The sequence below is a fragment of the Anolis carolinensis genome, chromosome 2 (assembly GCF_035594765.1).
Source record: "Anolis carolinensis isolate JA03-04 chromosome 2, rAnoCar3.1.pri, whole genome shotgun sequence".
NCBI lineage: Eukaryota > Metazoa > Chordata > Lepidosauria > Squamata > Dactyloidae > Anolis > Anolis carolinensis.
Window position 1 is genome coordinate 31,837,316 of NC_085842.1, and position 17,657 is coordinate 31,854,972.

General features: G+C 41.1%; 1 protein-coding gene across 3 annotated transcripts; it reads left to right on the top strand.

Annotated features, from left to right (window-relative positions):
- The first annotated feature begins 36 nt into the window (after positions 1 to 36).
- LOC103277995 (antigen-presenting glycoprotein CD1d) lies at positions 37 to 15,453 on the top strand. Of its 3 annotated transcripts, none has more exons than XM_008105498.2 (6): positions 37 to 2,202; positions 7,355 to 7,636; positions 9,281 to 9,562; positions 10,623 to 10,913; positions 13,355 to 13,457; positions 14,534 to 15,453. In XM_008105498.2, the coding sequence occupies exons 2-6, from the start codon at positions 7,393 to 7,395 to the stop codon at positions 14,580 to 14,582; spliced, it is 969 nt and encodes a 322-aa protein (XP_008103705.2). In that variant the 5' UTR covers positions 37 to 2,202; positions 7,355 to 7,392; the 3' UTR covers positions 14,583 to 15,453. The 3 variants fall into 3 exon arrangements, 2 of the variants coding, with proteins under 2 accessions (XP_008103705.2, NP_001315152.1); XR_010002419.1 differs by lacking the exon at positions 37 to 2,202 and adding an exon at positions 3,481 to 5,439 and having other exon boundaries at positions 13,359 to 13,457; NM_001328223.1 differs by lacking the exon at positions 37 to 2,202 and adding an exon at positions 5,385 to 5,439 and having other exon boundaries at positions 14,534 to 14,582.
- Positions 15,454 to 17,657: the final 2,204 nt, after the last annotated feature.

Sequence of the window (17,657 nt, forward strand, 5' to 3'; positions counted from 1 at the left end):
CCTGCTGCTGCTGCTAGGCCGCACTGCCCTTCCTGGCTCCTCCTCTTCCCTTAGAAACTTGTCAAGAAGAGCAACAGGAAAAACAGTCCGGCTCGGCAAAACGGCTCCTCTAGCGGGTGCATCGTGGAGTCACTCCGGGAGCCCTTGAGCCCTTTCCCCCAGATCTAAACTCCTGCAGCAATAGGATTCAGGTCTTGCGCCTGCTCCTTTCCAAGTTGATCTGGAAAGGAGCAGCCCTGCCAAGCTTGACTCTGAACACCACCACTGCATTGCATGCAAAGGCGATTCAAGGTTGAAAGCATGGAAATCCCAACAAGGAATTTGCTGGAGGTGTAAGAAGCAGAAAGGGACATCATTCCATATGTGGTGGAGCTGTGAGACCAGCAGAGGCTGGATGGCCATCTGTCAGGGGTGCTTTTAAAAACTCACAGCAACCCAACAAGGATTTTGCTGGAGGTAAAAGAAGCAGAAAGGTACATCCTTCCATATGTGGTGGACCTGTGAGACCAGCAGAGGCTGGATGGCCATCTGTCAGGGTGCTTTAAAAACTCACAGCAACCCAACAAGGATTTTGCTGGAGATGTAAGAAGCAGAAAGGGACATCCTTCCATATGTGGTGGACTTGCGAGACCAGCAGAGTCTGGATGGCCATCTGTCATGGGTGCTTTTAAAAACTTAAGCAACCCAACAAGGATTTTACTGGAGGTAAAAAAAAGCAGAAAGGGACACCCTTCCATATGTGGTGGACCTGTGAGACTAGCAGAGTCTGGATGGCCATCTGTCAGGGCTGCTTTTAAAAACTCACAGCAACCCAACAAGGATTTTACTGGAGGTAAAAAAAGCAGAAAGGGACATTCTTCCATATGTGATGGACTTGTGAGACCAGCAGAGTCTGGATGGCCATCTGTCAGGGCTGCTTTTAAAAACTCACAGCAACCCAACAAGGATTTTGCTGGAGGTAAAAAAAAAGCAGAAAGGGACATCCTTCCATATGTGGCTTGGGGTGTGGTGCAGGCTGGAGAGCAGCTGCAATGAATCACTGCAATGAATCACTCTGACCAGGAGGTCATGAGTTCGAGGCCGGCTCAGAGCCATGTTTGTCTTGTCTTTGTTCTATGTTAAAAGGCATTGAATGTTTGCCTATATGTGTAATATGATCCGCCCTGAGTCCCCTTCGGGGTGAGAAGGGCGGAATATAAATGCTGTAAATAAATAAATAAATAAATAAAATATGTGGTGGACTTGTGAGATCAGCAGAGTCTGGATGGCCATCTGTCAGGGCTGCTTTCAAAAACTCAGCAACCCAACAAGGATTTTCTTGGAGCTAAAAGAAGCAGAAAGAGGCATTCTTTCATATGTGGTGGACCTGAGACCAGCAGAGGCTGGATGGCCATCTGTCAGGGGTGCTTTTAAAAACTCACAGCAACGCAACAAGGATTTTGCTGGAGCTAAAAGAAGCAGAAAAGGACATTTTTCCATATGTGGTGGACCAAAGGGACAGACTTTATATTTCTAGGCACGCAGATCACTGCAGATGCAGACTGCAGCCAGGAAATCAGAAGACGTTTACTTCTTGGGAAGGGAGCAATGGCCAACCTTGACAAAATAGTGAAGAGCAGAGACATCACACTGGCAACGAAGGTCCGCATAGTCAAAGCAATGGTATTCCCCATAGTAACCTATGGATGCGAGAGCTGGGACCATAAGGAAGGCTGAGAGAAGGAAGATAGATGCTTTTGAACTTTGGTGCTGGAGAAAAATCCTGAGAGTGCCTTGGACTGCAAGAAGATCCAACCAGTCCATCCTCCAGGAAATAATGCCCGACTGCTCACTGGAGGGAAGGATATTGGAAGCAAAGTTGAAATATTTTGGCCACATCATGAGAAGACAGGAAAGTTTGGAGAAGGTCATGATGCTGGGGAAAAAGGAAGGAAAAAGGAAGAGAGGCTGACCAAGGGCAAGATGGGTGGACGGTATCCTTGAAGTGACTGGCATGAACTTGAAGGAACTGTCGTTGACGGACGACAGGGAGCTCTGGCGCAGACTGGTCCATGAGGTCACGAAGAGTTAGAAACAACTGACTGAATGAAGAAGAAGAAGAAGAAGAAGAAGAAGAAGAAGAAGAAGAAGAAGAAGAAGAAGAAAGGGACATTCTTCCATATGTGGTGGACCTGAGAGACCATACAGGCATTTTGGGATAAGGTATTTATTTATTTATTTATTTATTTATTACAGTATTTCTATCCCGCTCTTCTCACCCCCGAAGGGGGACTCAGGGCAGCTTACAACCAATTATAAAACAACAATATAAAACAATTACAAACTACAATAATAATACATTAAATTAATTAAGTTAAAACATCCATTAAAATATTTAGAGGCGCATAAGATAATTATGGTGGTACAGTGTGTTAAAGCGCTGAGCTGCTGAACTTGCGGACCAAAAGGTCCCAGGTTCAAATCCCGGGAGCAGAATGAGCGCCCGCTATTAGCCCCAGCTCCTGCCAACCTAGCAGTTCGAAAACATGCAAATGTGAGTAGATCAATAGGTACCGCTCCAGCAGGAAGGTAATGGCGCTCCATGCAGTCATGTCGGCCACATGATCTTGGAGGTGTCTATGGACAATGCCGGCTCTTCGGCTTAGAAATGGAAGATAAGCACCAACCCCCAGAGTCGGTCACGACTGGACTTAACGTCGGGGGAAACCTTTACCTTTACCTAAGATAATTAAAGAGATAAAGGAAATGCTAAATACAGTAGAGTTCTGGTTATCCGACATAAAGAGGCGGGCCTAATGATGGATAACCGGAACTGTTGGATAATATGGAGGTCCTATTATCCAAGCCTCTCCATGCTCCAAAGGAGCTTGGCGAGGAGGGGAGGGACGTTGCTCTCGCCAAGCACCGGGCCTCCTGTGTTGCTGCAACAGAGGAGGCTGGGGGCTTGGCAAGGACGGGAGGGACGTTTCCCCCACACAGAGGGCCTCTCCAAGCGCCTGGAGCTTGCCGGGAGGGAAAAAATTGCAAGGGTCAAGTCTCGTCCTTCCCGGCAAGCTGCTAGCTGCTGCTAGAAAAGCAGCAACGTGCAACAGGCCTTTCCAAGCGCCAGGGGCAAGAAGCCGGTGTGTCAGATAATACGGTGCGTTGGATAAGCGGAAGTTGGATAAGCGGAACTCTACTGTAATAAGTTTTTTTTAAGCTCAGTGTTGTGCTTATTTATTTATTTACAACATTTTTACTCCGCCTTTCTCACCCGAGGGGACTCAAGGCAGCTTACAACACCTGGCAAGATTCAATGCCAAACAATCAATAAAATTAACAACACATTTAAAACCATTAACAGTAATCAGTAAAAATACATTATACAAACATTAAAAAAGCATTAAAAACATATAAATTACTTAATTCCATTCTTCCAAGAATCTTGTACATAGACCTTAATTCAGACCATGTCAATATTTGCTTACTCGTTAGATGCTTGCACATTTAGGTCTATATATTAGGTCTATATAGAGAAAAACTATAATCAAAAGGACAAAGAAATATATCAATATAGTTTTGCTGCTGCAGTATTAACCATAGCCAAAGACTGGAAAGGGGAAAGTGTTAACTTAAAAGGATTGGAAGGAAAGAATGCAGGAATATATGCTAATGGCCAAATTAACCAATGATAAGAGGAATAAAAGGAATGAGGATTTTTTGGAAAAGTGGAAGCTGGCAACTGCATATTTGAATAGAGAGTCAGTGACATAGAGGGGCCCCATTAGGAATTTATGATTAGGATATGAACAAGAATAGATACATTGGCTTAAATCAGTAATTCCCAACCTGTGGTCCGTGGACCACCAGTGGTCCCCACAAACTAAAATATGGTCCACGGCTTCACCATTGCAACAAGAATGACTGGTCTTGCGAAACTCTCTTAGAGTGCCAAAGCTGATTTCCAGTTCAGGCATTTGAGGAAATGAAATGTGTTACATTGTGTTATGATCCAGTTTATCAGGAGATTATAATATGAGAACAGTTTAGTGTTTTACAGACCCACATAGGTTACATGACTGGAGCTGGGTGAAGGAAAGAAAATACTGTATTTACTTGAATCTAATGCTCACCTTTTTGGGCTAAATTGCCTTCCCAAAATTTGGGTGTGCATTAGATTAGCATAATATGGTAATCTTAGTTCTGAGTGAAAGCAAAAGGCGAAGCTGCTTCAGGAGCCCCTGGAGCCCCTATTTGAGGGACCTCATCTCTAATTTAACTGCCACGGGTTAATGCTATGCCATCCTGGGATTTGTAGTTGGGTATTTTTTATTTTATTTATCGTGTCTGAAGTGAATTGAGGATACAGTCCAATGTATTTAAAAATACAAACAAAGTTAAAATCTTGGCATTATACTAGATTTCCGTTGACCAGAAGCTGAGATATACCCCTTATTTTGAACAAAGTCTGTGTTCTCTTATAGGATTTTTTAGTAGTCAGTTGGAGAAGCAGTGTTATAGTTTATGGCAGGATCAAATAAGTTTTGTTTTGTTTTCAAAAGAAATAAATAAACTAAACAGTACAAAAAGGGGAGAAAGAAGGGAAAGTTAAGGACCATAAAAGGATATAGTATGTAAGTTACAGAACCATGTTAGTTAAATAATTCTACACATAAGTCTATTGTATCATCAGAAACATAGAGGGGGAGAATATCATACATATTCTTTAGTAAAGGAAGTATTTATTCATCGTGTCAAAAGCGAACCAAGGGATCATCATTTTGAATAGCACTCTTTTAAAGGGCAGAGAGGCACATTTCTTACATACAATTGTCATCTGCTTAGTTTGTAGCGGCTTTTGAACCCTTGATTTTCATTTCTTCAAATGTCTGAACTGGAAATCAGCTTTGGCACATTGTCTTCTCCTTCCCTCAAATGACAGGTTTGTTTAGAAAGCCTACCCGAATAAGGGAACTGGGAATAAATTACAACATGTCACTGTTTCCTTCCTTCAAATGAATCAGCTGTTTCAAAACATGACAATTGGACAATTTCCCAGACAATAATATGGCTCATGCTCATGCCAACCATCAGACATAATATACAGAACTGAAACAAAAAAGTCAAAATTTAAGCCACAAGTTGCATTGCCAAATTACAGTCATAGGGAGGAGGCACAGGGGGTTGGGGTTGGAAAACAGCTTAGACTTATCACCAGCTCCATCTGAAGAGATAGAAAGCACAACTGTCCTTGTTGATGTGGTTGCATTGCTCTGCATCTGTTGTTTAATACAGTGGAACAAAAACACCACTTAGAAAGTCAGCTGTGGGATTGGTCTCAAGAAATAACAGCAAGGTCACACTGTGCTTACTTTGTTGGTGGAGCACCATCTTTCCATCTGCATATGAGAATGGCCTGCAGATATTTCCTGATTGTTTTTTTCTATGGAATCGGAGCAGGTAAGTGAATTCTTGAACTCTAGAGGGCCATGTAGCATGTTAAACGCCTTCAGATAAGAGAGTCAAAATGCAATCAAACTTTAGCACTGGTTGGTTTTTCTAGCAGAAAGGCAGCTGTGTAATTTCTGTGGCCCAAATCATGGATTGATCCTTAGTATTAATTTTAATGTGTATTTGAAGTGGAAGGCAATTGCCAAAACAACATCTTTACACAGCAGGAGAGATTTTTGTCTAACTAGGGCTGCATCCACACTGTAGAATGAACGCAGTTTGTCACCACTTTAATTACTATGGCTCAGTGTTATGGAATCCTGTGAGTTGTTGTTTCTCAAGGTCTTGAGAATATAAAGCAAAATTATCAATTGATTTTTTAAACATAGGTAATGTGGGGAGCTTTTTTGGCAGGGTGGGGGTCCAGGGAAATTAGAGTATCCTCTGTATAAAGAGCAATTTTAAAGATTCAAAAATTTTTCAGTCTCACATTATTAGATTCCAAAGAGGCTTTCCATTGTCAGAGACATTGATAGTTTAGGACAGGGGTGTCAAACTGTCTTTCATTAAGGGTCACATCAGCCTTATACTTGCCTTCAAAAGGGTGTTGAATCCATCCACGGAGAATCCATGAATACAGAAAGCCAACTATTGGTTTGTCTGTGCTGTTTACCCAGTTTGGGTCCCCAGATGTTATCTGCCATGTGGATTGGGGATAATGGAAATTACAACCCAACAGCACTTGTGATTCTGAGTTACATGACAATTTAAAGTCAGACATCACATCTACAAGCTTTGTATCCACATTCAAGCCCCTCTCTCCTGGCTAAACAGAACAAACTGAAGCCCTGCAGATGTTACAGTATTACACTCCCATCTAGTCATGATGTCTAATGATTAAGAATGCAGGAGTTGTAGTCCAGCATGAAATGACATAGTGGACCTTGAATTTGACACATGTGGTTTAGAACATTCAGATCCTCCAGGTGCTTTGGACTTTAACCCAATGATTGGTCAAATTTTAGATGTAGTTACAAAAAACAAACATAAATATAGTTCCAGGTCCTCATGGTTTATTGGCAAGATATTAATGCTTCAAAGAACAGTTATATATTCCACTGAAACAAACATGCAATTTGATCCTAAAATGGAACAAAAATCCCAGATACATGGGAGAAGACAACAATAACATGAATACCAAAAAACGTCAAGACCTGACAAGTGAACAATTATAGACCTATCTCACTTTTAAATAATTATTATAAATAATTTAGCTCCATTTTAGCAGAAAGACTCAAAAGGTCCTCCAAGAATAGACCCATAATGGCTTTCTACCTAAAAGGCAATTGTGAAATAACACATCAGAAGTTATAGGCATTCTAGAATTCTAGAGCATCGTAATGAAAAATAGATAATGTTAATATTGCTGGATGCTGAAAAGGTATTTGATAAATAGAACTGGAAATTTTTCATATGAAAAGATGGCATTTGGGATCAATTATATATAAAATCAATTTACAGCAATCAACATGCAAAAATCCTAGTAATGGAGACAATGTGTTCATGCCTCATGAAGGTTGCCCACTCTTCCCTCTACTGTTTATTCTCTCAATGGAAATATTAATGAGGAACATTGTAGAATGTGAAGACTTCAAAATACTACAGATACAAGGTAAAACCTATAAAACGGGCATTTGCAGATGATCTGATGATAGCCTTAGAAGACTCCTTGAACGGTATAGAACCATTATTGAAAATAGTACAAGAATATGGAGAAGTGACAGGATTCAAAATTAACAAGCCAAAAACAAAGATAACAAGACCAGAGTTTGAGAAACATGAGATCTGAATGTCCTGATTTCCTGTACTGCTGCTGCAAGGATGAAATCTTAACATCTTTTCCTTTCTTTCTGTGTCCATCCAGCCTTCTTTCATCTCCCAGCGGTACTCTGGCCTTTTCGAATGCTGCAGACCATATCATTCCAAAACACTAGTGCCACTGAGATAATGGGAACAATTGCTTTCCTGGGAGATGTGGAGACCCATTCGCTTGACACCCATACCTGGAAGATCAAATTCCTCCAACCATGGACCCAAAGTGCCTTCACGCCTCTAAAATGGGAAATGCTGGGACAGCTCTTCAGAGCTTCCTTTATAGACTTCAAGAAAGCCATCAACAACATGGTTGCAGCTTCAAATTACAGCTGTGAGTACAAGGATTACGACTAGTCCTGTTCTTCAGGATGTGCTGTTAGTCTTCTCTTGAGGAAAGGCCCTGTGCCTCCATGAATGGAGAATTCATGGTATGTAGACCATATGGGCACTTCCACCTCTTTCTATGGCCCTGACTGTCACTCATTGCAAAAGGAGTATCCCTTATCTGGAATTATGGAATTCAAAATACTTCAAAGTACAAAATTATCACTATGCAGGTTCAGATAGTGACACCTTTGCTTTGTTTCATGCCCAATAGTATTAAAATGTTGTGTATTAAATTACATTCAGGGTATCTATGAGATGTATGTGAAACATCAGAGAATTTCATTTAGATCTGAGTCTCATATCCAAGATATTTGAAACACTTCGAACCATAAGCTTTTCCGACAAGGGGTACTTTGGTGTAAATAATACTACCATAATACTTTGGTGTAAAGCATGGATAATTGGCTGCTCCTAGAAGTCCCCAAAAGAGTAGTCTTCTTCAAAGCCAAACAAGTAGCCTTTTAATTGAAAATTTCCTTTTAAACTTGATCTGAACCTTCAGTTCTTTGGGATATTATGATGAAATCATTCTAAAATGTGGTAGAGTGGTCCATAATGTATTTTGGGAGGAGATGGCCCTCAGATCTAGAATTGGGTCACAATCCTCAGCTTTTGACCATCAAATGGGAGAAGCTTTTCATTTTTGCAGTCTTCCTTCCACATTTGTGGTTTTGACTTTGCGGAGTTGAATGTAGATTTGACTAAAATGTTCATTAGTAATATGTAGGTCCTTCAGTGTGATTCTGTCGTCAACCTCCTTTGGTCATGCTGGAGGACCTAGAGATTTCTAGGAAGAACATGTCTCTAGGAATCTTTAGATCTGCTTCCAGTGGGATTCAACCAGAACATCACGCTGAAAGACAGAATTTCCTAGAGAGGGGTTCTCTCAAGTAAAGAAATGGCAATTTCTTTGGGTTGTTGTATGTTTTCCGGGCTGTATGGTCATGTTCCAGAAGTATTCTCTCCTGATGTTTCACCCACATCTATGGCAGGCATCCTCAGAGGTTGTGAGGTCATGAAAGCCTTCGGCAGTTTCTTTCTTCACAATTTTTCACTTTCATGGGAGTCCTACGCATCTAACCTTAGTGAAATGGAGGAGCAACTCTACTGCCTGACTCCACCACTACCAGTACATTATATTTTATTCCCAGTTTGATTCTGTCTGTGCAGCCAACAGAGTTCAAAGTGGGGCAGAAGAGGGAGGAGAAGAGGGGAGGAGACCCATGAGGTTTTCTGTCAACTTGACCTGTCCTGGTTGGGGATTTATAGGTTTGTTGCCCAAAACTATATGTCCCAAGCTCTGAGGAAGTCATTAAAAGGCATGAATGTGGACATTCTCCCATTCTCCACAGAGACCATATTGATCCTTGGGATTCTTGGGATTAAATATCTGAAAGGCTGCCCTTGGTATTTATTCCATATGTGAAATGTCCCTCACAGAAATAATCCTTCAGCTTTGTCCTTCTCTCCCAAAAGATCCGAAGGGAACTTAACAATTCCCACTACAGAGAAAGATTCCCATCTCGTACTTCCCCATTATTTCTCCTTGATCTCCAATAACCGATTGCTTCCACATTTCAACCCTCAGATCCTTTTGTTATACAGTCCTTCTTTTTTTGTGAGATTGGGACCGATGGAACAAAGAGAGGTTTTTATAAAGGTGCTGCAAATGGAGATGATGTTCTTGGATACAGTACTGACAATGCTACTTGGGTTGTCCAAAAAGACACTCCGCTCGCTGTTGCTGTTCAAGACTTCCTCAACAGGAACAAGGGCACAACTGCAAACATGCGCAGTCTACTACTGAATGAGTGTATTGACATTCTTGAGAGCTCTCTCAAGACTGGAAATGAAACACTGCATAGACAAGGTAAGACTGGATTATAGAATTTTATAAATGTTCTTACGTAATTCTAAAGGTACCAGATTCCTTTGGATCTTGGAAGTTAAGCAGGACTAGCCCTGGGTTAGTACTGGGATGGGAGGCCACTAACACATAGCAGGGGCTGTAGCATTTATTACTGTGGAAGGAACTGCAGAAGAGTGTCGCTTATCCAACCTTCGCTCATCCAACGTTCTGTATTTATTCAATGCAGTCTGCCACCTGCCCAGCTCTACAGCTGTTTTCTAGGTGGGCAAGTATCACAGATTTTTAAAAATCTTCACAGGATTTAACTTTTTACGGATTTAACTTCTGACAATGTTGTGACTGTAAGTTCATTTTATACAATTCTATCTTTATTTGTAGTCAATTTTTAGTAGTCAATGTTTTAAATACTTTGCAATGTTTTGGTGCTAAATTTGTAAATACAGTAATTACTACATAGCGTTACCGTGTATTGAACTGCTTTTTCTGTCGATTTCTTGTAAAACATGATGCTTGGTGATTAATTTGTAAAATCATAACGTAATTTAACATTTAATAGGCTGTTCCTTAATCCCTCTTTATTATCCAACATTTTTGCTTATCCAACATTCTGCCGGCCCGTTTATGTTGGATAAGTGAGACTCTACCATACCAAAAACCACCTGTAAGGATTCTTTGCCTTAGAACAGTGGTTCTCAACTTGTTGGGTCCACAGATGTTTTGGCCTTCAACTCCCAGAAATCCTAACAGCTGGTAAACTGGCTGGGATTTCTGGGAGTTGTAGGCCAAAAAACCTGGGGCCCCACAGGTTGAGAACCACTGACTTAGAAAATGCTTTTTTATTTTTGTGATCACAGTAAGTCAAAATGCAGCTTGAAGGCATAGAAACTGACACAGTGTTGTTGAATAAAGAATACATTGGTCTTTGGAGATCATATTTCCAAAGAAGTTCAAAACAATGGCCCCAGTAGTTGTGTGAATAACGTTATATTCCAGAAGGATAAGCCCAGAATTTAGTGTGCCATGAACCCCAAAAGCCTCTCTGAACTCTTCTGTTTCCCAGAGAAACCTGTTGCTGTGGTCTTTGCCCAGGAGCCTCCTGCAACCACTGACTCCCTCCTACTAGTTTGCCAAGTGACGGGTTTCTATCCACACCTGATCAACGTCTCCTGGCTTCAGGACGAAGTGGCCTTGCCCAGCTCAAGGATCAATTCCACCACCATCTTGCCTAACTACGACCTGACCTACCAGATCAGGAGTTCTCTGGCTATTAAGTCAATGGAGACTTCACACAGTTATGTTTGCAGGATACAACACAGCAGCCTTGATGGGAAAAGTCTTGTCATCCTGTGGGGTGAGTTCTCCGATGCAGAAAAAGTATATTCATTAATGTTGGTTTATAATTTATTGAATAGTTCTTGATTTGTTGATTGATTTGGTTAGATATTAATGTTGGCATTGAATGGTTGCCATTGTATATTTTGTTGTGAGCCGCCCTGAATCCCTTCAGGGAGATAGGCCAGGCTATAAATACAGTTTCATAAATCTGTGAATCTAGAAAAATACGCTTTCACTTAGGACCCTATTTCTTGAAGGGAAAAGACTCAGTGTTTAAATACTTGGCCAACACACACACAGATATAGGCTGGGTGACTCCTGACTTCAAAAGAGTACATATGAAAGGAATTTAGGAGTTTTATGACATCATCAGACACAGCCCCCTCTTCGTTTCTACACACTTTTAAAACAGTTTACAGATATGTATTGCCATTGAGCTGTTGCTGTATTTTCCCCCCTTTTAGACCTAGATTTTGGACTTCCGCAATTCTGAGGTTTTCCCTTTTTTCATTAAAAAAAGAAAGTGGTGTGGGTGGGGACTCACTCATGTTATAGCTCAGAATGCAGAGGATTACTGTAGAAGTACATTGCATGTGTTGGGGGTGAATATATTATCAGTTTTCCTTATAAACAGAGCAGAACAAAATGCTGCAGTAAGAAGACAATTTCCTTCTTGCCTTCCTCCACTCATGGAATGAGTCCAGTAAATCACAGCCTGAATATGAGTCAACAGTGTCAGCAGCTAAAAAAGCAATGTGATTCTAGGCTGCACCAGTAGGATTACAGTGTCTAGACTGAAAAAAATAAAAATACCACTCTACTCTGTCTTGGTCAGACCTCACCTGGAATAATACTGTGTCCAGTTTTGGGCACAACAATTCAAGAATAATATTTACAAGCTGAAATGTGTCCAGAGGGCGACCAAAATGGTCAAAAGGTCTGGAAACCAAGACTTTTATTTGGGTTGCTGTGAGTTTTCCGGGCTGTATGGCCATGTTCCAGAAGCATTTTCTCCTGATGTTTCGTCCACATCAATGGCAGGCATTTTCAGAGGCTGTGAGGTCTGCTGGAAACTAGCAAGTGGGGTTTATATGTCTGTGGAATCTCCAGGGTGGGAGAAATTACTCTTTTTCTGCCTGTGGCAGATGTTTATATTTCAGTTGGACACCTTGATTAGCATTGAATAGCCTTGCAGCTAAACTAGCCTTCAGTTTTAATTTTTTTCTAACTCTCTTTTTAAATTAGTCAGGAATTTTTCTAAATACCTGGGAACAACTTCATTTTACATTTAAATAAATAAACTTTATTTATACCCCGCCACCATCTCCCCGAAGGGACTTGGGGAGGCTCACAAAACCAGTCCAAGGTGCCACACATATAATAGAATTACAAAGCATAAAAATATGCAAAATTGAATACAAAACAATGGACAACATCCAATGATAAAAACTTTAAATTTATAAAATGCAGTAGTACCTGTGGGGAACTGGGCTTCTTCAAGTAATGAACTAAAGTGCCAAAGCAACAAATGGTTGTCGTCACATAGAACATAATGGACTACTCAAGGTCAATGGCCCATTTAAAAAGCCATGTAGATCCAGGGAAGTCATGCTACCCCTCTCTTCCACCTTGGTCAGACCACACCTGGAATCACATTGTGTCCAATTTTGGGCACCGCTATTGAAGGGAGACGTTGACAAGCTGGAATGTGTCCAGAGGAGGGCGACTCAAATGATCAAGGTTCTGGAGAACAAGCCCTATGAGGAGCAGCTTAAAGAGCTGGGCATGTTTAGCCTGCAGAAGAGAAGGCTGAGAGGAGACATGATGGCCATGTATAAATATGTGAGGGGAAGTCATAGGGAGGAGGGAGCAAGCTTGTTTTCTGCTGCCCTAGGGACTAAGATGTGGCACAATGGCTTCAAACTACGGGAAAGGAGATTCCACCTGAATGTCAGGAAGAACTTCCTCACTGTGAGAGCTGTTGAACAGTGGAACTCTTTGCCCCGGACTGTGGTGGAGGCTCCTTCTTTGGAGGCTTTTAAATAGAGGCTGGATGGCCATCTGTCAGGGGTGCTTTACATGCCATTTTCCTGCTTCTTGTTAGGGGGTTGGACTGGATGGCCCATGAGGTGTCTTCCAACTCTAGGATTCTATGAAGTACAGCTGAAGCCTCTCTTGCGAGTCCATTGTAAACACTGTACAACATTCGCGTAAATGTCTAAACCGCCACATTCAGAAAACCTTTACTGTTGCCAATTTTTTGGGGATGCCAACATTGAGCTAAGTGACCCCTTTTGGCGTCGGAACTCACAGTTTAAGCAACAGTGCTGGAGAGTACTTGAAGAATCTTGGCTAAAGAAACTTAAATACAAGATTGGGAACTTGGCTAGGTCTTTCTGTTGATTTTCCTTGTGTAATCACATTGTTTTTTTCTGTTTGTGTCTCCACATTCTCCAGAAAGGAAGCACAGATATAGAGTAACTATAGTAGTAGTCGTGCTTGTGGCTTCAATACTTGTTGTAGTTGCTGGAGTGTTATTCTATCTGCAGAAGAAACGTCGGTGAGTACAGTGTTAGCATGATGGATTTGACGGGCCTGTGGTCTGATTTTTCCTTATATTCTGAACAAAATGGGGACTCTTTCCACTTCCTACCCACTCAAAACAAATGCGGGATTAAGATAAACCCAGTGCCAACATTCTCCTGTTGTTGGCTAAGAATTAGCAGGGAGTTGGAGCCAAGGACACATATAATCATTTTCCCATGAACATCTGTTACAATTTTGAACTGCCATTTGTTCTTCATTATCAAAGGTCTGCATTGAACTCCGCAATTACATTTGCAGTTCAGCACTGAGGTCCTGTGATTGGGAACAATGACAAATTGGCTGGGGTCCAATTTGGGGAAATCAGTAACATTGTTTAGCTGAATGCAAAGCCCTATATAAGTTGCGGTGTTGTGGGGGGAGAAGGAACACTGTGAAATAGGCACAAATCCTATGGATTGGGTCATCTGTCTCCCCTGTGGTGAATCAAGGCACGTTATTTTATTTGCTATGGGAAGGTGTGTGATCTGGTTCATCTGTATTGAATATGTATCCAATCCTCAAAAGCCACAGGTTGCCTACAGGAAAGCAATTTCCAGCTTTGAGTGTGATAAAGTCCTAAGAGATTTCTAGAAAGATATGTTCTCAGGTAAAAAAATAGCATTTTTATTCCCATTTTTCTGCTTTTGCAAGGAGTCTTGCACTCTTAACTCAGAGAATGTAGAGGGATGTCTGTATTCCAAGGATTAGTGATGTGCTGGCATCCCATTGCCACCCTTTAGTACTAAAGGTATGAGTGTTCAATGAAAGACAAATGTTTTTGTGTTCACTCTCAGATTATGCCAGTCATTATGCCTAGTCTGTAGACTGTATGCTGTAAATTGTTTCCCAGAATACAGTATATTAAACAGGGGTCATTTGAACAGTGAATATGGCAAGGGTTATCTGGAGGTGGACAATGATCTATCTGTAGCGGATTTATCACTCCTGGCTTATAGAGATCCATTTAACTATCTGCAGCCTGGAAATATTTTTTTAAATCACTACATTTAATTCTACCATTTTAGATGCAATTTTCTGTTCTCATTCCAGACAATATGAAGACGTCAACCAAGCAATCTCAAAAACAGCAAGGCAGTAATAGAGGATGATGAAGAATCAGAAAAGAGAAGAAACAAGTATGCAAAACATGAGAAATTCCTAACCCACTACGGTCTGCAGAAAAGATTGCAAGGCAATCTGGGGAAAGATCCTGTCTGAGGCCGTGGGGAACTTCAACAAGACTGATTAGACTGGTCTTAAGTTCATCTAAAGCAGCTTCAAAACTGGAATTAGAAACAGTCTTACGCCCCTTCTACACTGACATATAATCCAGATTATCAAATCAGATAATCCACATTATCTGTTTTAAACTGGATCATATGAGTCTACACTGCCATATAATACAGTTCAAAGTTGATATTTGCATTTTATATGGCAGTGTAGAAGGTGCCTTAGTGGCATGAGAGCTCTGCCTTAATCCAATACTTGTGATACATTTACTTCTGGAAGTGTGTTTTCCAAATGGGCATCCAACTGGCTGGTGTTTTAACTAGTTTTTCCCATACTCCACTGCTCTCACCACTGCTCAGCACTGTTGCTCAGAATTTGCTTTTGTGGCCATAATAAAAATATGTATTTTTTCTGGGCTAGTCTATTTGAATATACAGTATACAATATACAGTAGAGTCTCGCTTATCCAACTTTCGCTCATCTAACGTTCTGTATTATCCAACGCAGTTTGCCTCCCACCCAGATCCACAGCTGTTTCTTTAGGCAGGCAAGGATCACAGATTTTTAAAAATCTTCACAGGACTGAACCTTTTACAAATTTAACTTCTGACAATGTTGTTATTGTAAGTTCATTTTATGCAATTCTATCTTTATTTGTAGTCAGTGTTTTAGTAGTCAATGTTTTCAATACATTGCGATGTTTTGGTGCTAAATTTGTAAATACAGTAATTACTATATAATGTTACCGTGTATTGAACTGATTTCATCTGATTTTGGAAGCTAACCGTATCAGGCCTGGTTATCACTTAAATGGAATATCACAAGGGGAGGATTTGGGAACTCCAAGTAGATCTGGAAATGAATCCTTTCTGAAAGCCTGGGTCCCGACTAATACTCAAAAGTGACAATTTTGGGCCAGGTGGATTTAAGGTACTTTTCACTTCCTATTTTTTTAGGCATCTTTTCCATCTTTAACTGTGAGTTAAGGGCCCTTCTACACTGCCAGATAATCCAAGTTATCAAAGCAGACAATCCACTAGCTGATTAGAACTTGATTATTTTAGTCTACACTGCCATATAATCTAGTTCAAAGCAGATAATGTGGATTTTATACAGCTGTGTAGAATGGGGCCATAGAGTTGCACTAGATGGCCCAATAGAAGTGTTCTGTCAGGTTAGATAAAGGTAAAGGTTTCCCCTGACATTAAGCCCAGTCGTGTCCGACTCTGGGGGTTGGTGCTCATCTCCATTTCCAATCCGAAGAGCCGGCATTGTCCGTAGACAACTCCCAAGGTCATGTGGCCAGCATTACTGCATGGAGCGGGATACATTTTATTATTTTATTGTATGACACAGCAAACAAGATAGACATGCTGGATTTCATATCACAAAATCACAAGTCGAACAATTCCCAAGTGTCTAGGACTGTGTGATGTATTTTCGGATGATGCGTGCAGATCCCAGTAGGGTGGCCTTTTGCAGTTGACAGATCGTAATTTTGTCAATGTCTATTGTTTCCAAATGCCAGCTGAGATCTTTTGGCATGGCACCCAGTGTGCCCATCACCACTGGGACCACCTGCACTGGCTTCTGCCAGAGTCTTTGAAGTTCAGTCTTGAGGTCCTGATAGCGGCTGAGTTTTTCCCGTTGTTATTATTATCATTATTATATTTTGTTGTAGTTGTTGTTTTTCCCACTTTTGCAGGGATCTTATATTCCTAATAACAGCAAATATGAAGTGCTGACCATATATTCATTAGGATTTTAAAAAATTATTTTGAAGGTCACAGTTTCCTTACAATGGCAACATGTGGTGTGAGATCTCTCAAAGCTTGGTTTGTGGTGGCTTTGAAACCCTAGATTTTCATTCCCTCAAATGACTGTGTTGTGTTTCAAGAGTCTGCGCAAGATCGGTTGCTGTTCAGATTGGTCCTAAGAAATAAGAGCAAAGTCACACCGTTTACTCTGCTTGTGACACACTTTCTTTCCATCTGTATATGAGAATGTCTTGCAGGTGTTTCCTGATCATTCTTTTCTGTGTAGTCGGAGTTGGTAAGTTAATTCTTTAATGCTAGAGAACCATGTTAAAAACCATCCAAGAAGAGAGTAAAAGTGTAGCCAGAAAAACTGAGTGTCACTTGACTTTTCCCATAGAATAGTGGCTGTGTAATATTGCAGCCCAAGCCATAGATTAATCTTTAGCATTAATCCTATTTTATTCCAAAGGCAGAATATTTTAAGAGGCAGACTATTGTTGGAATGACTGCTTTATGCAGCAGGTGAATTTTGGTACAATTACAGGTGTCGGTTAATTAATGTAGTTTGACTCCACTAACTGCAATGGCTCAATGCTGTGGAGCAGGCATGGGCAAAAGTTGGTCCTCCAGGTGTTATGGACTTCAACTACAATTCCTAACAGCCTCAGGCCCCTTCCTTTCCCCACTCAGCCGCTAAGTGGGAGCCCCCGGTGGCACAGCAGGTTAAACCGCTGAGCTCCTGAACTTGCTGACTAAAAGGTCGGCCGTTTGAATGTGGAGAGCAGGGTGAGCTCCTGCTGTTAGCCCCAGCTCCTGCTAACCTAGCAGTTTGAAAACATGCAAATGTGAGTAGATCAATAGGTACCACTCCGGCAGGAAGGCAATGGCTCTCTATGTAGTCATGCGGGTCACATGACCTTGGAGGTATCTACAGACAATGGCGGCTCTTTGGCTTAGAAATGGAGATGAGCACCAACCCCCTGAGTCGGACACAACTAAACTTTAGTATTAGGGGAAACCCTTTACCTTTACCTACTTATGTTATATGTGTGTGTGTGTGTGTGTGTGTGTGTGTGTGTATATATATATATATATATATATATGAGAGAGAGAGAGAGAGAGATTTTCTTTCCACACCAAAGGAAAAATCCATTATGGAATAAAAGCGGGGCAGCATTATGATCTTT

Coding starts and splice junctions, on each gene's coding strand:
- LOC103277995 (NM_001328223.1), top strand. CDS start 5,385: ATGAGAATGGCCTGCAGATATTTCCTGATTGTTTTTTTCTATGGAATC. Junction 5,440..7,354: donor TTTCTATGGAATCGGAGCAG/GTAAGTGAATTC, acceptor GTGTCCATCCAG/CCTTCTTTCATCTCCCAGCG. Junction 13,458..14,533: donor TATCTGCAGAAGAAACGTCG/GTGAGTACAGTG, acceptor TTCTCATTCCAG/ACAATATGAAGACGTCAACC.